Source organism: Choristoneura fumiferana, chromosome 18 (assembly GCF_025370935.1).
Source record: "Choristoneura fumiferana chromosome 18, NRCan_CFum_1, whole genome shotgun sequence".
Lineage (NCBI taxonomy): Eukaryota > Metazoa > Arthropoda > Insecta > Lepidoptera > Tortricidae > Choristoneura > Choristoneura fumiferana.
This window is the reverse complement of record NC_133489.1, coordinates 6,917,409-6,944,356: the sequence shown is the minus strand read 5'-3', so window position 1 is coordinate 6,944,356 and position 26,948 is coordinate 6,917,409. Positions and strand designations below refer to the sequence as shown.

General features: G+C 41.7%; 2 protein-coding genes across 3 annotated transcripts; one reads left to right on the top strand and one right to left on the bottom strand.

Moving 5' to 3' along the window:
- Window positions 1-7,357: 7,357 nt before the first annotated feature.
- Window positions 7,358-8,839, bottom strand: Ak2 (Adenylate kinase 2). 2 transcript variants are annotated; one of them, XM_074102167.1, is made up of 4 exons: window positions 8,782-8,839; window positions 8,480-8,600; window positions 8,073-8,309; window positions 7,358-7,895 (listed from the first exon to the last, which is right to left on the bottom strand). In XM_074102167.1, exons 2-4 carry the CDS (start codon window positions 8,579-8,581, stop codon window positions 7,506-7,508), a joined length of 729 nt encoding a protein of 242 aa, XP_073958268.1. In that variant the 5' UTR covers window positions 8,582-8,600; window positions 8,782-8,839; the 3' UTR covers window positions 7,358-7,505. The 2 variants fall into 2 exon arrangements, with proteins under 2 accessions (XP_073958268.1, XP_073958267.1); XM_074102166.1 differs by having other exon boundaries at window positions 8,732-8,832.
- A 79-nt stretch (window positions 8,840-8,918) lies between these two features.
- On the top strand, window positions 8,919-26,551 carry Nup188 (nuclear pore complex protein Nup188). Its single transcript, XM_074102165.1, has 16 exons — window positions 8,919-9,109; window positions 9,181-9,394; window positions 11,589-12,196; window positions 13,137-13,260; window positions 13,836-13,949; window positions 14,092-14,391; window positions 14,721-15,229; window positions 15,411-15,591; window positions 15,768-16,020; window positions 16,699-16,991; window positions 19,715-20,029; window positions 20,179-21,594; window positions 21,961-22,079; window positions 24,584-24,800; window positions 25,304-25,507; window positions 25,896-26,551. The coding sequence occupies exons 1-16, from the start codon at window positions 9,090-9,092 to the stop codon at window positions 26,487-26,489; spliced, it is 5,481 nt and encodes a 1,826-aa protein (XP_073958266.1). The 5' UTR covers window positions 8,919-9,089; the 3' UTR covers window positions 26,490-26,551.
- Window positions 26,552-26,948: the final 397 nt, after the last annotated feature.

The window sequence follows — 26,948 nt, the reverse complement described above, 5'->3', positions numbered from 1 at the left end:
CTTTTGTGTTTTATTTATTTTTACCTCACCTATTATTTGTAGTTTCTTACATCATATTAACTTATGCTGTTGAAAAGCTCGCATCGCTTACTTCTTAGCGTTTTGTTGAAGTATTACTCTCTCTAAAATTTAAATAAAAAATTGAAGGTTCTTGATCAGCAAGTGAAGAAGATTAAATACGTCGTTAGCCACTTCATCATAATGCTAATTTCCAGTTTTTTATTTATTTGTATGCAACTACCCCCAAAATACTATGTTGTTAGCGATGTGTGTGAGAAGACAGCAGTTATACTATATATCGTATCTGTAATAGTAAGTACATACTCAAAATGGTTACCTATGTCAATTTATCCAATTTTTATTTATATATTTTCGTGTGAAAACAGTCTCGGTAGGTATGCTGCATACCGTGTGCACTACATTGGACAAATAAGAATAGGTAAGAGTCAACTTTTTACCTAAAAATATATAAGCAGGGGTGCCTATTTGTAACTATCCCACTGCCGTAAATAATACCTCAGAGCATATTTTAGTACAATGAACAGTAGATATCTATATTAATAATTTCGTCAAGGGGTACGGTAGACTCGAACGAAATGCACATCAAATTGAAGAGCGTAAAAAATTAGTCGATCCGAGTCGACAACATATATCCGCAAAATTCGGATTATGGAGAATTTCGTTAAATTCTAATGGCACTGACAAACAAACCGCAGTCGCCATCTTGGGTAGTTAATAAACGTTCCGTTTCATACTAGCTAGCTCTTAGATACGGCTCGCCTTCAACACATCGCGTGCGTCACGCCAAAAAAGTATCCATTACAAAGAACTGTGACTCATGTGACTGTGTAAAACGAAACGTCTTGCCGGAAAACTTGAATGGATCTTATCAAAACTCAAAACTATCACCAACTACCTTCAACTATAACTATCTTCAGTTGTTGACGTTTGTTCCGAGTCGACAACTTGTAGGTAGAAAATTCGGATTTAGCGAGTATTTTCAATAAAAATGGAATAAATTACTGAGTATATATAATGGCGTTGCGAAGTAAACATGTCAAAGTCATCACATCAAAGTGGCGTGAGTGTCACGTCATCACGTGTCACAGGTTTGCATTTCGTTCTCCATTGTGACCTTTTAAGGGCCCCACACACGGTACGATTCGTCGATTTTCATCAGATCGATCGTACAGACGGATCGTACTTATATGGGCCCTTTAGGTCTAATTTCTTTGATTATGAGACAGACATACGTAGTCGGTCCCAAAGTTCTGTCACTGGCATATTATTTTAAATTAAAACATGATTTTAAGAAAATTTGATTGAATTCCATTTTTGAATGTTTGTCAATTATTTTAAAACAATAAACAGTCATTCGCTGCAATTTCTCACGATGGAGTGGACGTTGAAAGAAAACCGAATAGCTGTTTTAGCATTGCACCGCTGTGGGCACTCGCCAAGTACCATTTTCAAGTTGCTCAAAAATGAAAATATAACGCTTAGGTTTGTGTACCGTACGATTGACAGGTACAATGAAGTCTCCAGTGTTGAGGACAAGAAAAGAATTGGCCGGCCTCGCTCCGTACAAACACCAGCAGTGATCAAAGCGATCAAGGCACGCATAGCAAGAAATCCTGTCCGAAAACAGAAGTTGATGGCTTTGCAGATGGGTGTCAGTAGAAAAACCGTCAAAAAGGTTTTAAACGAAGATCTTAGTCTGCGAGCATATAAAAAATAGTGGGCACTTACTTAATGCCCGTCTAAAAACAATAAGGTTTAAAAGATCCCGGAAGTTGTTAAAGCGGTACGCGAAAAATCGACACCGTGATATCCTCTTTACAGACGAAAAGATTTTCGATATTGAAGAGAAGTACAATAAACATAATGATAGAGTGTACGCTAGGAGCTCTGAAGAGTATTCTCTGATCTTATTACGGGCCAACTGATGTTCATTTTTGCGAAAAAGGGGTCAAAATCAGTGCGAGAGTGTACCAAGAGACGGTTTTGGATAAGCATGTCAAAGATCTGCCCAACACGCTATTTTCAGGTCATAATTTTGTGTTCCAGCAGGATTCTGCGCCAGCACACAAAGCCAAGACCACTCAAGCCTGTTTGCCGTCAAAAATCGACTTTATAAGACACGAAGATTGGCCTTCCTCCAGTCCGAACCTTAATCCTCTGGACTTTAAAATTTGGCAGGTCTTAGAGGGGATGGTCTGTGCTAAACCCCATAAAAATTTGGAGAGCCTGAAGTCATCTTTAAGAAAAGCAGTCGCTGAAATAGACATGAAAATGGTGCGTGCTGCGATAGACGACTGGCTGCGCCGATTAAGGGCCTGTATTAAAACAAGGAAGTCATTTTGAATAATTTTAAGTACTTAAATTTATTTTTTTATTAAATGTACTTTAAATTGGTAGGTATATAATTTATTAAAAACTGATTGGTACTTTTGTTTTTATCATTATTTTCATTTGTGACAGAACTTTGGGACTGACTACGTAGTTATTTGGGCAAATAAGATTTAGGAGAAATATCTACTGGTGAAATACCGATACGTAGGTTAGCCGTTAAAGTGTTTGTGATAATAATTAAGGCTGGGTATATACGTCAGATTTTTCGATAAGTACGACAGTCTTTACTGGCAAAAAATTTTTTCAAACATATTATTATGAGTCTACATTTTACCCGAGCGGAGCCGGGTTTTCATCTAGTACCTACTTAATCTACATTAACTAAAAGGTGAAATAAAACTATAGTTCGAAAGGAGTTGCCTTTTAAACTCGCAAAAAATATACGCGCTTAATTTGTGTAGGTACACGACTCTAACTGTCGTCTCGGAGGCCGTAGATACCTGTATGTATGGAAAGCGCAATCACAGAGCAGCCCTCCATGAAGTGATAGCCAATTTCTGCACGGTATACCACAGGAAATAAAATAACTAAGTACATTACAAGTTACCAATTCATATTTCCTGAACTATACTTAAAACGGAAGGAAACGCTTCCTAAGTATTTCTGTTATCGCGCTCCCTATTCTAGATATCTACAGTATGTATGTAAACTCTTTTTTGTACAAAATAAGTAAACAAACACAATTCAATGAGGGCTATCGTTTTTTGTCTCACTAGATGGCGCACTGTTGCGTGAGGTTTTTAAGTATGGCTTTCAAAGTCTGTTATTACGGGCGTGAAAACAAAGTTTAGATTAAAATCATATTTAATACACCTTAAAACCGTACCATAAAAATATCGAGCATGCCACAGTGTTGCATAGTCCCCGTTTTGTTCGGAAAAAAGGGAGGACAAAGGTTTCCGAAAGACAAAACTGTCTCAAAACACAGACATTCACTGCCCCGGAACGCATATTTGCTATAATTAGTTTCAGATATTGCAAAGTATTCACAAAATTATTCCAATTATAAATAAACCCTCGTAGCTCACCCAAAAACTATGAGATTTGACATTTCGGAGACCTCACGCTACACTAGCGCCTCTAGTGGCGAATTCATACGCGATAGCCCTCATTGACAAACAATGAGATATATGTACAAAGTCGAACTTATCCCTTTAAGGGATCTCTCTCTACCAGTCAACCTTTCCCAACAGTTCAAGTCTTTCCCGTTGAAATTACTGATTTATGCTCTGAGAATAAGCTCTACTTACCTAATTCATTCAAAGTGCAAATATTGTATAACGGCTGTGAACTACCTAGTGATTTTTAAATACCTATTGTATTGTTAAGTAAGTTTGCAACCTTTTTAATATCCTGATATACCTACATATTGTACAGTTCGCACGAGCACCGAGGATTCGGGGCAGTGCCGGTTTTAGCACTTCCAGTGCCCTGGGCGCGATTTCTACGGGCCCACAACTTTTGGGAGTTTTCTAGAAAATATCAGGCTTCTGGCGCCCCTTTTTTCCGGCGCCCTGGGCGGTCGCCCCACCTCGCCCTACCCTAACACCGCTACTGATTCGGGGGCTGGGGAGGGAAGCGGAGGGAACCGAGGGAATCAGCGCCCGCATGTCGGTTCATACCCCATCCCCCATTCTTACCATCGTACCTACAGGTGTAGGGTTTGACGTGAGAGCACACTTAACGATCTTGTAAAGAACCCAAAAGTATATAATAATATATACTACGCACCCACCTAACATGTACAAGTAAAACCTGTGATATTCCAGCGAAATAAAATCATTTCATTTCATTTCATATGCATCAACCAATAAACCTAAAATCGATGAAAAGCAATCATAATAATGTAGGTACATGAGAGTAGATCATATGCTGCAGTCATAACATAAACATGACTTGTCATTTGTTTGTGAAACACTAATCCGCATATTTATACCTAGATACTGACAAAACAACATATTATTGTGATTATTTTTGTGCTTGCAAAGGGTCAAGAAACTGAACCACTTAGGTAATGAATAAAAGTTAGCTTCTTGGTGATAGCAATAAAATAATATGGGGCACTAGTTGGGTAGGTACACTCGCCATCAGATATTTCGGAGCGGCCAAGGCAGTCAAAAATATCGGCACATGCACTTTATTATTAAAGGTATTAGAGTTCATGTATCGATATTTTTGATCACCTAGCCCGCTCCGAAATATCTGATGGCGACTGTACCTATATATTTGGAACCTGCTATTCATGCTTCAATTAACATAGCTTGTTTTAATCGACGTAGGTTTTGTTTTAGGCATTGTACTTTTGAACCTTTTTAATACATAAGTAGGTATTACCTTACCTAGCGATTCAGTAGGTAGGTATTTCATTCATTTTTTACTTATGATTCCTCGGAGCTCTCGTGCGGCCTGTACCTTTAATTATAAACCAGTGTTTAGGCATAAGTATTGTTAATTAATGTACACCTACTCTTTCTACACTTAAGTACCGTAATATAATATCTATTCATGCCTTGTCAATAACTTTTATAATCTACTTACTTGCAGGTGGTAGGACCTTGTGCAAGGTCCGCCCGGATTGCTACCACCATCATGCTCGCTAATCCTGCCGTGAAGCAGCAGTGCTTGCACTGTTGTGTTTCGGCGTGGAGAGTAAGACAGCCGGTGAAATTACTGCCACTTGAGGTATCCCATCTTAGGCCTCTAGGTTGGCAACGCATCTGCAATACCCCTAGTGTTGCAGATGTTTATGGGCGGTGGTGATCTCTTACCTAAAGGAGACCCACTTGCTCGTTTCCCATTCAGTCGAATAAAATAAAAATCCAACAACATTAATCAATTAACTTTAGCTGTGAATGTTTCTACGAGCAAAGAGCGTGGAGAGATCCAAAAATCTCTTTTTACACTTGCTCAGTGCGCCCATGTCCAACTAACGCAGTAAATGAGGGTTCTTCGACATGCGAAATATCGCTAGATGGCGTTAGTTTCGTGAGGTTCGTTTGACATTCCTGTCATGTTTGTGATTGGTTAAAATAATTGAAATGAAATGAGTCAATCGCAAGCAAGACTGGAAAGAAGCTGAAAAGGCAAACTCACGCTACTAACGCCATCTAGCGATATTTCGCCTGTCGAAAAACCTACCGTAAACCCTCATTGTCGTGAACTTATATGCTATGCCCCCAATGGCTAAATATATTCACCTCGAACTAGCAGACGATAGCTAATAACATACGTAAAGACACGCCAAGTATTCTCATACTTATACATGGCTCCATAGCTACGAGCACATCTCCATAGCCAATGGCCAAAATATATAAGTAACGGCTTTTCAGGGGTGCGCGGTATTTACGCCCTGTAATTGTCGACCTGGAATGTAGGTACGATAATAATGTGCAATCTGATAGTTCGCGCCAGCTATGTAATTTGTACACAGTAGGTACAGTCGAACCATTTTATTCGTGACCCACCGTAGAACGTACGTTCTCACAGCAGGTAAATGTGATAAAAAAATCCTTGTCAAGCAATGCGATGTCACTGACGTTTTCCACGAAAAGGTTCCACAGTGGGTCACTATTCAGTTGGATCGAGTGTACACAAATTAACAGGTTATCCATTATTGTCGTACAAATCAGTTCCACAATTACTCGGACGTAGGTACTTTAACCGCACACCTTCTCAATGAAACTCTTCCAACATACAAGAAATATTAAACAACAAATCAGGCATCATTGTGACTTTGCATCTTATTACCATGGCCCAAAGTCCAAACTCTACTTCGCAGCATTATGTTGCACATTGATTCATTCAATTGTTTTGACCCACGCAAAGTAGGTTGTGTACATTACCTCAAACTGCTTCGTTAATAAACTTCACGACCTCACAGAAACTAGCATTTAAATTCCCTAGCGTCAAGTAGAATCTCGTAGAAGCAAACTAGCGAGTAAACAACTATAGGTAGAAGTAGGATTTTTATACACAATAAGCACCATACCATATAAAATAATTAACTGGTATTATACTTTTGTTGCGGTGCCTAAGGCATCAATCTCTTTCAGACTTAACGAGAAAGAAAAGGACTTGCACGTAACAAAAGTTGGAAATATTTATAATCAAGCATTATTTATAAGGTAACATAGCAGTTTATTCGGTGTCGGTATTTACGCCTTTAATCGAGCTTATGAAATGAAATATATACTTACTCCTCTATTTCAATCCCTGACGAAACACTGATTATGTTATCTAAATAAACTATAACTAAGTAAATAAAATGACTTTTATTCAACATGTTCGCCGCCGCCTGGGGGGACCAATTTTTGTTATCACAACTCTAAAATACCATTCGAAAGTTGTAAAAATCGGTATATGGCTAAACTACAACTGAAATTGTTTTTTCGTGTACTTGATAAGATAAATTACTGCTCGCGGCACGATCCTAATAGTAGCGGTGACCGTTAATGCGCAAAGTACAAAATAAGGTATTGTGGGGGATGATCCGCGGGTCAGGCAGGGGGTACGTAGCAAGAAAACGCTGATTTGCATGCGCGATTTTCATAGGGTGCAGCCAGCGGCACGCAAGTGTAGCGCTGACCGTTAATTCCTGCGATTACAATCCCCTCCCGCCCCGCGCATCGCCTGGTCCTCCATTGTACCTTATTTTGTACTTCTAATTAACATTCACCACTATACTTAGGTGCCGCGGGCTATAAATCGTTTTAGAATTTGTTTTTAGTCTGGCTACCATAATAAGTTGGCAGTGGAAAATCGCAGCAAATTAAAGAAAGTTGTTTTTTTCGCAGCAAGCACTGGACGTCGCTCCAATGTTTGTAGTGGATCAGTACAATAGATAACCACCTAAAGATCATTTTTGTGCTTGATGGATATATTCATTGTTGGTATCGAAAAGTTTTTGGACTGCCTATTCAGTACATGCAAGATTTAAACACAACACTTCATGATTTAGTATACTCTGTATTTGCTCAAGTCTCTAAAGTAGTTCAATAATAAAGTTTTCCAAAAAGACAACACAAATTCAACCCATCCAAGATAAAAAAAACGAGATTTGTACAATACATTTTTCCTTAATTAAATGATATTACTTACTTAGAGGCCGCTTGCCTGCTAAAGATTCTGCTTTTGAAAATGTTGTCTATCCTGCTAAAGACAGCATCGGCGGCCTTGGAGGCATCTACCCTGTAGTGAAGACCTTTCCTCATGTAATAATCAACTAGAGGTACAGTTTGAGAATTATATGTTGCGAGTCGCTTTTGAAGCGCTGCAACATTGTCATCAGACCTTTTGATCAAGGGGTCTCCTGTCTCATCATCAGTCATCGGTTTCTTGGGTGGATGGAATTCTTCATGATAGCTGCGTCCACTGGGTGGGTGAATCAGTCTCCCAGTGATCCTACGGACCAACAGGCTGTCCTCGATTCCAAACTCGATGACAGCATCAAGCTCTGTTTTCCTTTTGGCCAACAAGCCATCCAACTGAAACAAAAAGTATTTCAGTGAATTTTGGTGGCTAATCCTGGTGATAAGAGGCCAAGTTGATTAAACTGATTACGTTGATTAATTGTTACATAATAAACTTTCTACCGAACAGATAATAGGCAAGATATTGATTTAAGTAGGTGTTTTTATTCTAGAATGTTCTTTTAATGTTACCTTTTCGGCTTGCGGCACAGTCCTGGGGAACCCATCTAGCAGGAAACCATTCTTGCAGTCAGGCTGGTCCAAGTTCTTGTCGATCATGTCCACCACCATCTCATCAGACACCAGCTTGCCGTCGTCCATGACCTTCTTGAGGCGGCGCCCGAGCTCCGATCCCGAGGACACCTCAGCCCGAAGCATGTCGCCGGTAGACAAATGGCAAACGCAGTATTTCTCTTTCAATTTTGGAGCCTAACAAAAATAAAAATGCTCACGTTAATAAACAAACACATAACTCATTATTACATAATAGCAACCTTGCTAAAAACAAAGTTGTTATTTGTTAACTTGTTGAACTTTATAATTGGATCAAGGAAGGTCAAACGGCACATCGACTTTAAAACGTGTTTCCAAAAGCTTACCTGAGTACCCTTGCCGGACCCTGGGGGTCCTAAAAGCACCGCCCTGATGCCAATAGGGTCATCATCCGGCCTAGGCTTCACTGCTGCAGCTGCTGGTGCCATAACGTTGAAGTTTTAGGGGCTGAAGAGAAAGAGTCGCAACTTAAAATATTGTTGATGAAATTCGAATAGGTATACTGTGAGCGTCTTGCTCTGACAAAACCGTCACGTGCACTAGTCCATCAATTACCTAAAGTAAAATATATCACCTACCTACGAAATTAGTTATTGGAGTAATTAGTGAGAGATAAGTATAAACGTACCAAACGTACGGTACGATACGACTATGATGCCGACATGTGGTGACGTCGGTCGATAAACGTCAAAAAATCAAACTGACATGACTGACAGGCAAGCAGGCAACGTGCAGGCAACCAACAGCAACAGTTACAACAATAAGTAACGCTCTACCTTCTTGTAATCTGTGGTTTGTGTTGTTAATAACCTCAAAATGTGGCGGTAAATAAAGGAATCGAAGAAGATTTTACCAATAGTTTGCCTAATGCTGGCTTTGGTATTAGTTTCTTTACGTAATTACAGGTGCTACTAGTTATTGTATTCAATTTACATCATGACAACCGCTACAGTTTGGTAAATATCCTTTCGAAAGTGGTCTAATTTGACAATGAGTTCTTGAGTTACAAATGTATTTAATTTTGTAGTTATTGGAAGCAACTTTGGAGATGGACAACGTCGAATACTTTGTCTAATAAAGAACTGGAAGCCGTCTTGGTCACAAAGGAGGTAACGGCTGCGATACGTGAAGGCTTGGCAAGTTACAAGCCGGGGAAGAAGGAAGGATATTCTCAGCTGCAGGCCAAATATCCCGACCAAACTCCTCTGCTTAATGTGGTCCATACGCTGCAAAATTATATGGTATGTTCCTACCTTTAGGTACACGAAAGTAAAGTAAGGGTTATATCTATGTATATTTGCCGGTTCTCTGCCGTTTGGGCAAAATATTTTTCGCAAATGTTTCATTTGGCAAAAGCTTCATTTCCCAAGTATAAAATTTTTCAGAAACCAAATTTTCGGAACTCATTTATTTTTTAATCTGATATTTTACGAGGCTTTAGTACACCAAATGTGACTATGTCAGCCTCATGGGGAGCCTCAGTTATATACATCACACTACAGATATTACACTCTCCCTTGCACTGAAACCACGTCTCTTAATGCAAGGGTGTGTCTAATGAATCTGTAAATCAGAATTGCTTCTTCTGAAAGTGGTCAACTTAGAATTACATCTACACCTCCATTGAACAAGCCCATACCATTCAAATACCTGTCTCTGATGTCCTTATACCAGGGTTTCTCAAAGTGGGGTATGCGAACCCCTAGGGGTTCGCTATTCGATGGTAGGGGGTTCGCAACAAGGTTTACGTGATGGTGGCTGCAAGAATGGCAAGATGATTAAGATTGGTTTTTGTATTTTTTATTTCAACTCAAGTTTGTTACTTATTTGTTTGTTATTTGTTTCAGTTTGTATTTTCGTTGGCAAGATGATTCTTACCTATATTTGTTACTTACCTTTTATTGAAATAAATAATATACATTAAGTATATTATGATGATTGAAATAAAAATAAACTTAGTTTCTCCAACAGCCAATTTTATTACTATCTTTGGGGAGAGGTAGGGGTTCACTGTTGCCTAGAAACTTTAACAGGAGTATGTGGAGCCATAACTTTGAGAAACCCTGCCTTATACTGATCACATTCCAAAAGAAAATGAATAAGGTGTTCAGTCTTATTAAAGTCACAACCTATACACAAAGGTGATTGTACAACTCTCATCAAATTCAAAAAACAATTAAGTGGGATGTGACCAGGTCAAACTCATAGTGCTGACACAACAAGGTCCCTAGATAGGCTGGCTCGATCAAACAAGGGAACTTTAAAGACCTTGTTCTGTATGGTACCGTACCAAAAGCCCTTTGTCAAAGATGCTGCACTGAAAAGTTCTTGCCATTTAGAAAAGCATTCCTCTTTAGCCAATTTCACTAAATCAGTACCATATGGCTTAGAAACACAATCAATCCCCCCTGTAACAGCTAAGCTAGCCAATCTATCTGCCAGCTCATTACCAGCTACCCCAACATGAGATGGAATCCATTGCAAAAGAACTTTCATAAAACAAACCTAACCTAACCTACTGTGCTCTATAAAACCATAAAAAAATATTCTGAGAAAAATTTTTGGTTCCGGAGGAAATTTGATACTTGGGAAACAAGACATTTGCCAAATGAATCATTTGGGATTCAAAATGTGCGAAACAGCAGTATGCGGTATTTCCCAAAAATTTTATTCTTAAAACCTATAAAATAGTATACATTTCTTTTAATAGATTGTATATTGCTGACACTATCCATGTTTTGTGTCCATGTTTAACACTAAGGAGGGCTTGCGCAGACCAGGGTTAACTGCATAACCCTGTGTTAATTTGTTAAACCATTGAGTTCAAGTGTATTTGCTTTTTTGTGTAGTCAAGTTTTTTCTGTGGCAATTAATTACTTTTTCACTTCTCATGCTCGTAAAGTTCGTGTTTATACTGTATCTAGGTGACATAAAATGACTTTTTATGCTCTAGTGCATAAAATAAATTCTTTGTCTAAGACCAACTTAAGACCAAGGTAATTAGGTGACAACAGCCACAAACAAAAAAGTTTCTATACATATTTTTTAAATATTTTTCATTTTATATAGAACTGAAAATCAATCAAAATAAATCAGTAAAATTAAAAAAAATTAAAAGGTACATAGAAAGTGAATTATTGTTTCCACTGTTGCTATTTCATTTCCTCGCAATCTAAGTGAAAAGCAGAGTGTAAAACTCAAGCATTAAACCCATTATCCCCTCGATGTGTCTATCCACCCTCGCTGTACTGGCTCGGGTGGCTATATAAACGTCTTGGGAAAATCGGCTTGTTTTATGCTCTTGTTGTACAATCTACTATTTATTCATTTATTTATTTATAGTAGTTTGTATTCCATAGAAAGTAAGCCCTAAATTAACCCAACTATATCACTGTTTTCAGTATCAATTGCAACCAACTATGTTGTTATTTTCAGGACGTTGACTGCTTTCAAATCTGGGATATACTTAAACACTACCTCTGTGATATATCCTATGGTACTCTAGAGAATGCCCTCAAAAACACTGCATTTGTTGACACAAGACCCTCTTTCCTGTTACCAAATATATGGAACTTCTATTATGCTGAAAGGTTGTTTCTGCTAAAACTACTGCAGTATATCCTACAGCACAAAGATGACAAATGTCATAAATATCAGGAGCAATTTCATAAAATTATAAATGATGTGGGATTGGACAAGTTGAGGGAATCATTGATATTGCAGTTTGAGAAGGTACTGTTTACAGCACCACCTCCTAGGAAAATACACAATGAGTTCTCGTCAGAGACGGTCAGACAAGAATGGGCGGAGTTTAAACTGCGGGAACAAGTTGCCATCCTCCAAAATATTTTACTTATAGCAAACGAAAAGACTTTTCCAGGTGACGATTTTGTGAAATTGTATCCATTGTTCAAGAAGCATAATTTTGGGAAGAACTTGGGCTATAATGAGTTACTGGAGGAAGAGCATAAAGAGCTCTGTTCGAGGATTATGTATTTGGAAACATGTATTTTTATGGTGGTTGTTGCTAATGTGGACAAATGGTTAGTAAAAGAGTGTTTTAATTCTACAAGTTTTGGTTTATGTTCTAGACTAGGAAAGCCCAATTGCGACTCTCTTTACAGGTTGTGATTGTTTATCAATTATTTTATAGATTGTCAATGCAGGTGATTATTGTGTGGGCGTTTCGAGTGCGGTCAGGACATGTTCCATTGAATAAATTTTTGAATATGATGAAAGTAGTTCAATCCCCCCATGTGCATGGATTATAATAAGATTGAGGACTTAATACGTTTTCCGGTGGAGTGTGTATTGACTAAGGATATCCGCGAGAGGTATTTGAGTGATTTGGACCTGTTCAATGGTGCAGTGAATATTATTTTGAGTTGTCCGGTATCGGAAGATGCAGTACGAATTTACAGGTTCATCAAGCACTCCTTTGCAGCCAGATAATCTGGACATCGCAATAGGAGTATTTGATGAATGTGGACATTGAGTCTTTCAATGAGGCTGGCATAGTCACACAGGTGCACTTAAGCCTCAAAAAAAAATAGAAAAAAAAATGCAGGTGATAATCTTGTAGACATTGAAGGCTTTCAGGGGGGCATTGGCAGTAGAATGCTCAGAGATAGTTAAGGGGCTGTTTCACCATCCTTTGATTAGTGTTAACTGGCGGTTAGGTGTGATGCTGTCTCTATTGGTTTTGTTCGAATAGACGGAGACGGCATCACATTTAACCGTCGGTTAACGCTAATCAATGGATGGTGAAACAGCCCATAAGAGTAATAGAAAAAAAAAAACTAAAAGACTTCACTGAAAAAAGACTAGAAGAATACTGTTGCTTGGTCATCGTACAGTAGCCATGTCAAATTCAATTAGACTGCATATTATTTGACATGACTGACTTAGACTTTAGATTAGAGTAATTTTTTCTATTATATTTAATTCACATTTCTTAATGGTTTATTTTAAATTTCACTTTAGCCAGGCTAACCTGACATCATGGATAGACAAAACTAAAGATGTTGTGGAATCAGAGTTGACCCAACTGCAGTTGAATGTGGAACACAGCCCTATGATGATGTCCTGGATGCTCTTAATGCTGCAGGTAACATACTAAAAACTGTCTTCTGTAAGGGAAAACTTCAATTTTTATTTATCAGCATCACATTTAATTAATAATGTTTGTGAGTTTTGAACATGAATCTACTGTGAGACATAATCATATTTAGTGAAAGAAACCCGGATAACTCATGTCTTAAATCGAAATTAGCTGTTGAGCTGTTTCGGACTAATCTGTAGCCCTTCTTCCGGGAGCACACGCCACAGCGGTTGCTGCAAAACGTGCACTGCGCGCCACCGGTCTGCTCGCGCGACGGCTCGACTAAACTACCACTGGCACACAACTACTCATATTTTCATCGTCATTTTTGCTATTTTACCGTCAAATGTAGGGTAGCACACAGCTCTAACAACACACACTAACCTGTGGTGTGAACGTACCTTTACAGATGTAGATGTTAGATCCACTTGCTTGTTTGTCACTCCATTGCATAACGAAAGTGCACTCACTTGGAACTTTTTACCCTACTGCAAGGACAGGTATTGTTTTTCGCGCTTATCTTGTATGTATGTTATATTCTTTATTACCGCATATTTACAAATCTTTTTTTACTGTTTCAGAGCAATCAACATGCAAAATTATTTGAGAGTCAATACCATCACTTTGGTGCAACTGCTCTCAAGATGCACTTGTTTGAGTTTCTATTAGCAATGCTAAACAGCCCCGTGTTCTCTGTAAGTATTCTGATATTTTTATCACACTCTTACTATAACATAAATAAATGAAACAATATTTTATACAGCAACAAGGACTGTGAAAAACATAATTGATATGTGTGTAATTCACCCTTTGACAATCTATTTCGGTGTTTCCCAGGATAGCTCACCTTGTGCTTCCTTAGCTAAGCATCAGACGTTCCGTTTCCTCAACGAGCTCTGTGACCGTTTTGACGGAGACGGCACAATCAGTAACCAGCCCGGAGTAATGGAACTGAGCTCCTTGCTGCTGCAGACTGAAGATATCGCGTCAGAGTTCTGGTGCCTCGTGCAGAAAGAGGAAGGGTTTGGGATAGTGTCCCTTTGGAACACTGCGTTGGAGTATTTCCCATATAACTTTAGTGCGCTCAGCGAATTGGCTGCTGGTTTGGCCAAAGCAGGAATGTGTAGTGTGAGAAATGTGAGTATTTACATACATAATAAAAAGTACTATTTTAGTGTTCCAAATATCATTGCCCCACCTAGCTACAAAACGGACTACACTAATTTTGCCGTCATGAGGTCTCCACTCAAGAAGCAGTCTGAAAAAACATTGATAGGTTTGTTTATGGTATAGGTATAATGTTTTATACCTACTGTCACAGCTTGCTTCAGCACTGAGCTATGTCGGTGACTTTGGTTTACTGATGAGTGACTTTGTTCTAAATTCGATCCCTAAGAGAAAATCTCGACTGCTTAATGAGGTGTTCTTTTTATTTGAAAAAGTCCTAATCCTTATCTTATTTACAGCTCATAGGAGAACTCAAGAGCCTCCCTGTGTACACTGAAATCTACAATCCAACTGCTGTTCCTGTGATGGTATTAAACTCCGAAGAAGCTATCATAGGCCGCGACCACTACCCTTTGGGTGGACCAACTTACTGCATAGCAGCTGGCTCCAAAGCAACCATCATGGAGAGGAAGGAAGGCACAATGATTCACTACAGAACACCGTGTAGTTACTGGACAGTGTTGAATAAGAATATTGAGCAAGCATTGGATAGAAAAGGACACCATCAACATGACGTGAGCATGACACTCCAAAGAGTTTATGAAGGAACTAAGGTCCTTAAAGGGGTGTTGAAGGCTTTAGTAGAACAGAAAGAGGTTCCGAAGTCAATGGTTGAGCCGAGCGAGGGCGTATTTGATGTTTTAGTAAGGTTTATGAGGGCAGAGACGCCGCCACTGCCGCTGCTGGTTGAATGTTTGGAAATGTGTACCGCTTTGATACCTATGTTCCCTAAGGAGATTCACATGAGGTGAGCAGAGTTTATTTCTGAAAGTAACAGCATTTTGATCATTTATAGCATCCTGTTACACCTATTGCTATGAAAATCAACATTATTTTGTTCCTGTATCACAAAACGTCTGACTCACAACTGTGTGATATAATTTAAAAATTACACAGTCTATTAGTATATAAGTATTTTTTGTTCCTAGACTATCAAGCACAGGGCTCTTGCCACGCATAATCAATCGTCAGCTAACCCACGTTCAGTATGCGAGCGGCGAATCGTTAGACTCGGCTGCGGTCGGCGCCTATCTCATCTCGCTGGAACAACCGAGCGGCACTTACGACTTCCTGAGGGCGTATATTGACATGCTCTGCACTTTCCATGAGGTAAATCAAGTATACTGTCTCTAAAACTAGTTAGGTTTGAGAACTGTTGTTGATGTTGTTATGATTTTGAATGATCTGTTATTAATCACTGAGGGTGTAGGGTTAATCTTGCTCACGTCTCCCTAATCACCCCGTGTATTTTTTACCAATCCCTGTGCTATATTAATCCCTCGCAGGTTTCAGATGACGAGCGCATAACCTCGGACATAATCCTTCCCGGGCTAGTGTTCGTGCTACGCGAAGTGTTCCCGAGCGTCTCCGAATGGCGTTACAGCAACGCGCGCGAGCGCCGCGCGCTGTTACATGCTTGCTCGCGCTTTCTCAACTTGTTGCTGCAACAGACCAAAAATAGCGTTGCGAAACAGACGTGCGTGTTTAGTCTACTGTATACGGAGAACGCTGTGGAACTGCTCAAGATTATATCAGTTGGTAAGTAGTTGTTGGTGTAAATGATGTTTTCTTATCCTCCTGAGTCCATAACTTTTTAAACAGATGTAGTACTTGGACCTAGACGTGGGTCACCAGTTTTGTTATTTTAGATGTTATTTGAACATTCTTAAAATTCTTTATTCAATGAAAAATTTGTGTTTTATATAGTACATTCGACCGTTATTGTTAGTATTAAGTTGTTCTTTATAAAGTACGCTGGGACTCGCGAGGTATAATGACCTTCTACTAAATTTAGGACATAGGATAGGACTCAGGAAATGTTAACTTTTTTATTGACATTAAGTTTCAATTGTTATAAAAAAAATTGGCGAGGATAAATATAGAAAACATGCCATAGATACTAATTTTTGTAATAAAATTCTCCCTATTGGAGACATATTCACTTGCTGTTAGTATGTGTGATATCAGTATCATCTGTAGTCTGTATTGTTTACTGCTGAATACAGGCCTTCTCAGAATAAGAGTATTTGGGCTTTAAAAATTACAAAACTGAAATATTTCTTAAGCATATACAGCAGTAGACAGATGAGCAGTTGAGGTGCTCAATAACATAATGTGTATATTAATTTGAGCACCACATCCGCTCATCCACTTCTACAGGCTGTAGAATAGAACATTAGATCCTTAAGAAAGTTAAACACATAAACCTTATTTAAGGCAATAATCAACTAGAGCGCACAATGCACGGCGAAACCAACTGGACGTCAGGCGAGTGCACACAGCACGTGACGACCATCCAGCGCTGCGTCGCCATAGTGATGTTCGCGCTTCGGCTCAAGACATCGGTCGCGGCCGCCGGTGAAGTCACGCCTTTAGAGCAACTCGTGTTCTCGCAGAACAGTCATAAAGGAGCTCTGAAAGTGGTGCCTCGAGTGGCCAGTTACATCAACCACGCGTTTAACAAGAACTTGCCGGTGCTCTGCTGTCGGCTGTTGAAGAAGTTTGCTGATGTGAGTATGAAGACGTGGCCCAGTGCGGATTGAACTGCTTTGCAGGTTGCAGGTGTAAACACGACAGCCTCCTTACGATATTTCCTTTACTGAAAAAATCTCGTAGCTAATTTTTAATTGCCCTGATGATGGTGTTACGAGGAATGAGATAGATTTTATCATGTCGACGAAAAAGCACATATTCAATGATGTCTCCGTGATCAGTGCGTTTAAAACCGGGAGTGATCACCGTATGGTACGAGGCTCATTGAATATCCAGTTCAAGCTTGAAAGGTCTCGACTGATGAAATCTACGCTCCGCCCAGAACCTGCTCAGCTCCAAAACCCCGAGAGCTTTCAGCTCGAACTTCAAAATCGTTTCGAATGCCTAGGTAGCGAGGTGGACGATTACAACGACGGGTTTGTGGAAGCTGTCCATATGGTCGGGTCTAAGTTCTTCAAGACCCGCCGTACTAGAACCAAAAGGCTTTCGGATTCCACCCTTAGGCTCATGGAGGTGAGGCGTGAGATGATTCTGCAGTCTTCTGGTGACGCTTGTCGCTATCGGCAGCTCAACAGACAGATCTCAAAGTCTCTGAAGCGCGATGTACGCCGATTTAATACTACCAGTATTGAAGAGGCTATTGAGCGTAACAGGGGCTCTAAGGTGTTTACCAGGGATCTGTCTGTTGGTCAAAGCCAGTTGATGAAGCTCAAGACCGACGACGGCAGAATCGTTTCATCCAAACCTGAGCTGTTGGAGGAAGTTGAGAGGTTTTATGGACAGCTATACACGACAACCCGAACACCTGTCGAAAATCTAGCTAAAGACCCGAGGGCTAGATTAACCCGACACTATACCGAAGACATCCCGGACGTCAGCCTGTACGAGATTAGTATGGCCCTCAAGCAGCTTAAGAATGGCAAAGCCCCGGGTGACGACGGAATTACAGCCGAACTCCTGAAGGCGGGTGGTAGACCAGTCCTTAAGGGCCTTCAGACGCTGTTTAGTTCCGTCCTTCACCAAGGGAGAACGCCGACAGCATGGAACAGAAGTGTGGTGGTGCTCTTCTTCAAAAAAGGTGATAACACCTTGCTGAAGAACTATAGACCCATCTCACTTCTGAGCCATGTTTACAAGCTATTTTCCAGGGTCATCACAAACCGTCTCACACGCAGGCTTGACGACTTCCAGCCTCCCGAACAAGCCGGCTTCCGAAAAGGCTATAGTACCGTAGACCACATACATGCGCTGCGGCAGGTTATACAGAAGACTGAAGAGTATAACCTCCCCCTTTGCCTAGCATTTGTGGACTACGAGAAAGCCTTCGATTCGATCGAGACTTGGGCTGTGCTGCAGGCTCTCCAGCGGTGCCAAGTTGACTATCGGTACATCGAAGTGTTGAAGTGTCTGTACGAAAACGCCACTATGTCCGTCCGATTACAGGATCAGAGCACGAAGCCTATTCCTCTGCAGCGGGGAGTCAGACAAGGAGATGTGATCTCTCCGAAACTGTTCACCGCTGCATTGGAGGATGCTTTTAAGGTTTTGGACTGGAAAGGACGAGGCATCAACATTAATGGCGAGTACTTCACTCATCTTCGATTCGCCGACGACATTGTAGTCATGGCTGAGACCATGGAGGACCTCGGTGCTATGCTCGCTGACCTCAGTAGAGTTTCCGACCGAGTTGGCCTGAAAATGAACATGGACAAGACGAAAGTCATGTCTAATGTCCATGTTGTACCAACTCCCGTAATAGTCGGAGACTCTGCGCTCGAAGTTGTTGACGACTATGTATACCTGGGACAAACGGTCCAGTTAGGTAGGTCCAACTTTGAGAAAGAGATCACTCGTCGAATCCGACTCGGCTGGGCAGCGTTCGGGAAGCTTCGCAGTGTCTTTTCGTCCAAATTACCGCAGTGTTTGAAGTCAAAAGTCTTTGACCAGTGTGTGTTGCCAGTGATGACATACGGATCTGAGACGTGGGCGCTAACGATGGGCCTCATGAGAAAACTCAAAGTCACTCAGAGGGCTATGGAGAGGGCTATGCTCGGGGTTTCTCTGCGGGATAGAATTAGAAATGATGATATCCGCAGTAGAACTAAGGTTACCGACATAGCCCGAAGAATTGCGAAACTAAAGTGGCAGTGGGCGGGGCACATTGCTCGCAGGACGGATGGCCGATGGGGCCAGAAGGTTCTCGAATGGCGTCCGCGGACCGGGAGACGAGCTGTCGGTAGGCCTCCAACAAGATGGAGCGACGACTTGGTTAAGATCGCGGGATCGCGGTGGATGCGGAAAGCACAAGACCGGTCTGAGTGGAGAGCCTTGGGGGAGGCCTATGTCCAGCAGTGGACGTCTTTCGGCTGACATGATGATGATGATGAATTTTTAATTTAATTTTGCGCATATATTCGGCGATATGCTTGAGAGGCTATAGGTCAAACCACGAGTATTTTATAGAGAATGTCCAACACATAAGGTATTCTATCTTAACCCTCTAGGGCCTAGGCCCTCTAGGGCACTCTAGAGCGTAAGCTGGTAACCCATCTTCCATCCATCCATCCATCTTTTGGTATTGCTGGTGTCAATTGATGCTCAATCACCGGTTTCATAAAAAGATTGCTTCTTGGATTCGGATATAATTGCAAACATTCTATAACACAAAATTTGCTTTCGTATGCATTTTTTCCAAGGAAATCTTTTCAACGTTTCCCCTAACCTCATTATATTTTTTTAGGGTTTTCAAATGTCACTCTTCGCGTCTCTAGAAATGACAGCGTACCAAGTCCGTGTTATGTTCTTGGACCGGCTACGTGACAAATACGAAACGACTGAACTAAAGATCGCCATACTAGAATTTGTGACCACCTGTATCGGCAACCAGCCGGGACTGACGGAAGCCTTCTTCAATATCAGCCACGAAAAGATGGACGTTGGAGACGACAAAGGAAAATCTGAAGAGAAATGTGCTCCCGAAAAGAAGACTGATGAGGATGATAGTTTTGAAGGAGTATTAGGCTATATGGCTGACTATCTTGGGACTGTTAAAGCTGTAAGTAAAGACAATTTTTCTAATCTACGAGGTCCTTACGATACACTTCGATCCACTGTAGTCTTTTGTGTATTTAATTTACCTCTCCTTCGCAATTCCTCTATAAATAGGACGATCTGGCGTAATGTCTAAATACGTTTTTCTTGCAGGATCCAAAGTTACTTCATAGCCCGTTATTGTCCTGTATCATGGGGCTGTTCCACGCTCTATGGAAGAACAACATGCAAATACTAGTCAAGAAACTTCGCGAGAACCCCAAATTCTGGGAGCACATGACTAGTCCCTTATTCAGCGAAATCCAACCCGGCCTGAGCACTTACGCGCAAATTTACAACGTGCTCGGCATCGAGATGTTTGTCTCGAGGGGTAAACTCGAACAAGGCTTCATAGACATGCTGGAAAAATTCTTTGATACCGACAAAAAACATCTCGACACTTGGGTGGACTATATTTTCTCGTTCAAAGGCAGATGCGAATGCGACGAGGTCGTGGACAAAGTGCCCGTCTGGCTAGGCTTGTTGACTTCGTGGAAAGATTTCACTACAATATTCTGCAAGTGCTTACCTATCACTTTAAACATTGCCCATAAAGCTAAAATGGTAGCGCCGTGTATGACGGCACTGCTCGATGAATTAGATGACCTCAACGACGGAAGGCTTGTCGTTATCTTGGCGGAGTTATACGTTATAATGCTTGCGAATTGGAAAGAAGATTGCTATGAAAATAGAAAGACTAGCGCGAAGCAAATCGATAATCTCCTCACCAATACAGCCATCGTGTACGAATGCTTGCATCCAAGAGCGGTGCGCGCTATTTTGTCCATAGGGACTGTCGCCATAAGTACTTTAGATTATGAAATTAAAGCCAACAGCGCGGTTGCTCAAAGCGTTATTAGATCCGTCACTAACATAAATAGCTTGGAACTAGAAAAACTATTTGATGGCATCAAAGAAGGAAACACTCCAAAACCGAATGAAAACGCAAGCGAAGAGATACCGCCAGTTGTTTTATCCCTCGCTATGCTAGAGCAATGCTTAGAACTATACGATAACATGTTCGCGGGTTTGCCTCAATGGTTCCAATCGACTAGATTCATTAACAAGCTATTATGCTGCCTTCAGACTTGCTTGCATAACCGAAGGCACTATCACACTAGTCTTGCCGCCCTGCGTTGCTTAACGGCTTACGCTAGAGGGCCATTCGCGAACGATCTCTTAATGAGCGATGTAGACGAGTTCCTGTGGATGCAACTGCTGCCGCCTAAGTTTGATCAGAATGGGAATGGCGCTGCGTGGAAACCTGAAGAATGGTGGCGAGTATACGGTTACAGTTTGGACTTTATTTCGATGATGATGATGAAACATGGACAGTTCTTCGCTGGTGATGCTATTACGTTCGTGGGGGTGCATTTAGAGTATTTGGTGGAAGCAGTATTGCTGCCGCGCCAGGTGGTCAGTTTGGACGCGCTCAATCTGTGCGCGTCGGCGCTGAATTTGGTCGTGCAACTCGTCAAGTTCGAGTCGCGGTGGCGCATCGAGAATATGAACTCGTTGGTGGAAATCATGGTAAGTTGAATGAATGCCTTTTGTGTTAAATATAGTGCGATGAAAAATAATAGAAAACAGATGATAATTTGACGTACGAAAAAGTTGCTATTATTGTGTAAAACTGTTTATTCTACTATTTATTTTTGCTTTGAATTTTTACATACATGGTTTATGTTGTAAGATGAACCCGGATTTTGTTCTGTCTTTGTAGAACAGAACTTCCTACATAGGTACTTATACTCTTTGAACAGAACGGAATGAGGGTTTCCCTAAAGGCGAAATATCGCTAGATGGCGTTAGTATCGTGAGGTCCGTTTGACATTTGCGTCAAACTTGTGATTTGATTGCATAAATATCTGGCTTTAATCAGTCGTTGTTCGTTAGCGGAGCATCAGCGCGTGCCTGTACCAGTGCGTGACGCTGCTGCTGCGGTCGCGCCGCTCGTCCGACCCCGCGCTGCCGCCGCTCAGCGACCAACTGCAGGCGCCCACTGTCCAACACAGGTACACCACATCAGCGCGTGCCTGTACCAGTGCGTGACACTGCTGTTGCGGTCGCGCCGCTCGTCCGACCCCGCGCTGCCGCCGCTCAGCGACCAACTGCAGGCGCCCACTGTCCAACACAGGTACACCACATCAGCGCGTGCCTGTACCAGTGCGTGACACTGCTGCTGCGGTCGCGCCGCTCGTCCGACCCCACGCTGCCGCCGCTCAGCGACCAACTGCAGGCGCCCACTGTCCAACACAGGTACACCACATCAGCGCGTGCCTGTACCAGTGCGTGACACTGGTGTTGCGGTCGCGCCGCTTGTCCGACCCCGCGCTGCCGCCGCTCAGCGACCAACTGCAGGCGCCCACTGTCCAACACAGGTACACCACATCAGCGCGTGCCTGTACCAGTGCGTGACACTGGTGTTGCGGTCGCGCCGCTTGTCCGACCCCGCGCTGCCGCCGCTCAGCGACCAACTGCAGGCGCCCACTGTCCAACACAGGTACACCACATCAGCGCGTGCCTGTACCAGTGCGTGACACTGCTGCTGCGGTCGCGCCGCTCGTCCGACCCCGCGCTGCCGCCGCTCAGCGACCAACTGCAGGCGCCCACTGTCCAACACAGGTACACCACATCTGTACCACTGTAATAATGTTTCATAATGTTAGTGCTATATGTATTGTACTTATTGACATGTGAATTGCATTTAATAAATAAATAATAATTTGTCACAATTGTAAAAGTTCATTTGATAACTATATTTATACCAGTTTAGCTTTTAGAGAGGAGCACGCTCGACTTTATAAAAAAATGCGCTTTAACTTTGTATATTTCGCAAACGAATCACTGTGTCGATTAATCGTATGTATGTATGTAAATACTTTATTGTACATAAAACACAAAAATAATACAAAAAGAAAACAACAAAACAAAAGAGTACAAAGGCGAACTTATCCCTAAAAGGGATCTTTTCAAGCTAACCTAAACAGGAATCGTCATTACGACCCCACAAGAAAGAACACAATGTTTTGATTACAATTTCAGATTAGGGGTACCTAGTATTTTATTAAAGACTAGCTTTTACCCGCGGCTTCGCACGCGTAAACTATTCGGTCTGGTAGTTGCAATTGAAATTTTCGGGATTTTACTAAATTCCCATGGAAATTTCCAAAGTTAATATCGTGGCCGCGTGGTCTTCATTGAGGTTGTGTTGTGAATAACTGTACAAAAATTCAAGACTAAACCCAGTGCTGAAATTTCAAAAATTTTCCCTATCCAAATTCAAATTCAAATAATTTATTCAGTAAATAGGCCGCAATGGGCACTTTTACACGTCATTTTTTAAACTACCAGCGCTTTCGGAAAGACCATCATTGCCAAGAAGAATGCGCCGCAAGAAACTTGGCAGAAAGTCATTTTTTAAAAATAAAATAATTACAAATAAAATACTTAAAAACTACAGTGTACAATTAAAGAAAAAAATACAAAATAATAATAATAATACAGAGATGTATGGGGTCCCTTAGTTACAAAACTATCCCGTGGGGAATATCGCGATTAAAAGTAGCGTACTTATGTGTTATTCCAGATGTCCGGCTACCTACATACCAAATTTCATGCCTCTAAGCTCAGCGGTTATTATTTCAAGATTTTATCCCTATCCCGTGGGAATATCGGGGTAAAAAATAGCCTATGTGTTATTCCAGAGGTCCAGCTACCTACATACCAAATTTCATAGCTCTAAGCCCAATAGTTGTTATTTCGAAATTTTATCCCTAGGTATCCTGTGGGAATATCGGGTAAAAAGTCGCTTATGTGTTATTCCAGACGTTCAGACGTTCAGACCTACATACCAAATTTCATGACTCTAAGCTCAGTGGTTAATATTTCGAGATTTTATTCCTATTCCGTGGGAATATCGGGATAAAAAGTAGCCTATGTGATATTACAGAGCTCCAGCTACCTACATACTAAATTTATTGGCTCTAAGCCCAGCGGTTGTTATTTCAAGATTTTATCCCTAGGTATCCCGTGGGAATATCGGGTCAAAAAGTCGCCTATGTATTATTTCAGACGTCCAACTACCTACATACCAAATTTCATGACTCTAAGCCCAGCGGTTGGTTTTTCGAGATTTTATCCCTATCCCGTGGGAATATCGAGATAAAAAGTAGCATATGTGATATTACAGAGCTCCAGCTACCTACATACTAAATTTCATGGCTCTAAGCCCAGCGGTTGTTATTCCAAGATTTTATTCCTATCCCGTGGGAATATCGGGATAAAAAGTATGCTATGTTTTAATCCAGGTTATAAACTAACTTTTCGCCAAATTTCATCCAAATCCGTCCAGCCGTTTCAGCGTGAAAAAGTAACAAACATACTCACTCACTCACTCACAAACTTTCACATTTATAATATAAGTAAGATAAGATAAGATTAATTTTATCCAGTAATCAGTTGAAGTCCTTAGTAATTGTAAATTTACAAATTGTACAAGCAAAAATATATCCCGCAGAATCCTAGAGATTCTCCACATGGCGACGCTCTGCCTGCACTCGTTCAGCCCGGCGCTGCTGACGCTGCTCGGCGCGCCGGCGCTGGACGCGGAGCACTGGCAGCCGCTGGTGGAGCTCCGCTTCGGCGCGCCCAAGCTCACAAGGGAGCCCTGCCCGCAGCTCACCTTCGGGACGCTGCTGGCCGCCGTCTGTATGCTGACGCGGTCCCTCAACCACGTCAGTATAGCTTCCTCAGCGTTATTATTGCCACGTAGTCTTTGACTGTTGTCACTCGAAAATATACTCTGTGACTGCTATTGCCGATAAGCCGACTGGTACAGTCATTGGCATTAAGAATCTGCCACAGCGGAGCGTGCAAAAATATCTGACAAGCCCTACCGGCCCTAGAAATAGTGTCTTATCAGATATGTATGCATGGTTTGTTGTGTCAGATATTGCTGCTGGTACTATACGAAAATTTAACCGCTGCCGCAAGCGTCGACTCTATTAAAGAAAGAACAACGTTTATTTGTGACACATGCAGAAAGAAATAAAAGGAAACGGCTTCGCGCTTTCAGTTCGCATGACTTAGGCGGTATTGCGCAGTTAACAATATAAAACCGAGTTAAAGTGTTAAAAATATATGAAATCCAGGGTTGATAATTAAATTCCTTAACCCTAGATCCCGCAAGCGGCTCTGATTGTTAGTTCTGTGGTCTTGACCTAGATCTGTCTTCCAGGCTTACCACGCGGAAGAGTCCAGCGGGGCGCGTTCCCCGCGCGGGCGCCGGCGCCAGTGCTCGTGCAGCCCGGGCGAGCCGCGCCGCGTCGCGCGCAGCGAGTCTCTCACCAGCATCTCGTCCGCCGCCAGCGGCGGCCCGCTGCTGGACGACCGGCTCGTGGCCGGCGCGCTGGAAGCCACTGCCACACTCGCCGCCTCACAGGTGAGTAGTCTGGCTAAGGGCTCGCTCCCAGCGTCTCCGCCAGAGAATTATCTATGTGCACCAGTAATCGTCGAATCTTCAGTTTTTTGGCTTTCAAGTGACATCACTAACAACTACTATAGCGAGGCTTTTCCTTTGCCTTTCTTTAACATTAGTTATGAACGTAACAGAGTTAATCATTAAAATACATACATGTTTAGTACAGTCTCAAGTAAATATTGCTGTAGAAGGCGTTGAAACGCATATCAAAAGTTAGATGCGAGTTAAGACAGAAGCGTAGTATTGAACCGCATTCATTCAGTCTAGGCTTAAACTTATGTCACCTACCAGCTACCAAAGATGGCCTGATACAACATAGTTTGTATTGACTTTCGGTGTTCTGTTCTAGGCACTCTTAGCGGTCCGCGACCCGCACGTGCCGTCCCGCCACAAGCAACTGGTGCGGCGTGAGCTCGCCTCAGAAATAGCTCTGTTCCACGATTTCGTGCGCAAACGCATCCTGTGCGGCGCCCACGCGCGATCGCACCTCGCGCGCAACCACCTCGGATCCTGGCCGCTGCGCCCCAACGAAGAAGAACTCAAGCGCATACAGGAAGCGCGTCGCGAGAGAGACCCCGCCATCGAGGATGAAGACCCCTCCCTCCCTCCCCCGCCGCCCCCGAAACGCGTTTCACACGACTCCATGCGTGAATACATCCTCCGCAAATACTACTTGGACAAGTGCGCCCAAACACCGACTAAAGAACCCTCCCCTGTCTCCCACTCAACGCCGGCCCCAGACAAGAAGAAGGAGGCCGCTCGTAGCGCCAAACGTGTCTCCTGGGCCGAAACCACCAGCGCGAGCGACGAAAACTTGGACTATTCCCTAGAGCCAATCGAACCGGCGTATTCCAATCTGACAGATGTCCAGATTAACAATGATGAGGATTATTTTCATTTCATGTCGGTTGTTTTTCTTTATATTTGCCAGAATGAACTGTAATTTAATTTGTAAGCTGCGTTCTGTTTTAATTTTTGTCGTAATGTCGTAATTATAAGTAAATATTTTTTGACAAATATGTCTTGTATTATTTCAATCACTAATATTTAATTTATTCACCCACATTCATAAAATATTATATAAATATATTACCTATAATAAATATATATATGTATAATGGAACTTCCGCTGTTCCTGGGGGGCTACTACCTCAGTGTAAAAAAATTTTGATTTCTTGTGTTATACATATTCTAGACAGGTGTTTATTTTGTCAAGTATCTGTGTAAGAAAGAAGAAATAAATAAATGAAAAGGTCTTAGCTAAAACTAGCATTCATATTGACTACAACTTAACTTCATATTATACCTAGTGCCATCCACGAAGACGCGTAATTTTGTCAAAATTAGCCATTAATGACATTGTAATAAGAACCACGGCACGCGTCATCGTGAAAGACTACCT

Bases quoted from the DNA above. Each gene is read 5' to 3' on its own strand.
- Ak2 (XM_074102167.1), bottom strand. From the start codon at position 8,581: ATGGCACCAGCAGCTGCAGCAGTGAAGCCTAGGCCGGATGATGACCCT. The intron at 8,310-8,479 runs GTAAGCTTTTGG...TATTTTTGTTAG, and splicing joins GGTCCGGCAAGGGTACTCAG to GCTCCAAAATTGAAAGAGAA. The intron at 7,896-8,072 runs GTAACATTAAAA...TTTTTGTTTCAG, and splicing joins CTGTGCCGCAAGCCGAAAAG to TTGGATGGCTTGTTGGCCAA.
- Nup188 (XM_074102165.1), top strand. From the start codon at position 9,090: ATGACAACCGCTACAGTTTG. The intron at 15,230-15,410 runs GTGAGCAGAGTT...TTTTGTTCCTAG, and splicing joins CCTAAGGAGATTCACATGAG to ACTATCAAGCACAGGGCTCT. The intron at 16,021-16,698 runs GTAAGTAGTTGT...ACCTTATTTAAG, and splicing joins GCTCAAGATTATATCAGTTG to GCAATAATCAACTAGAGCGC.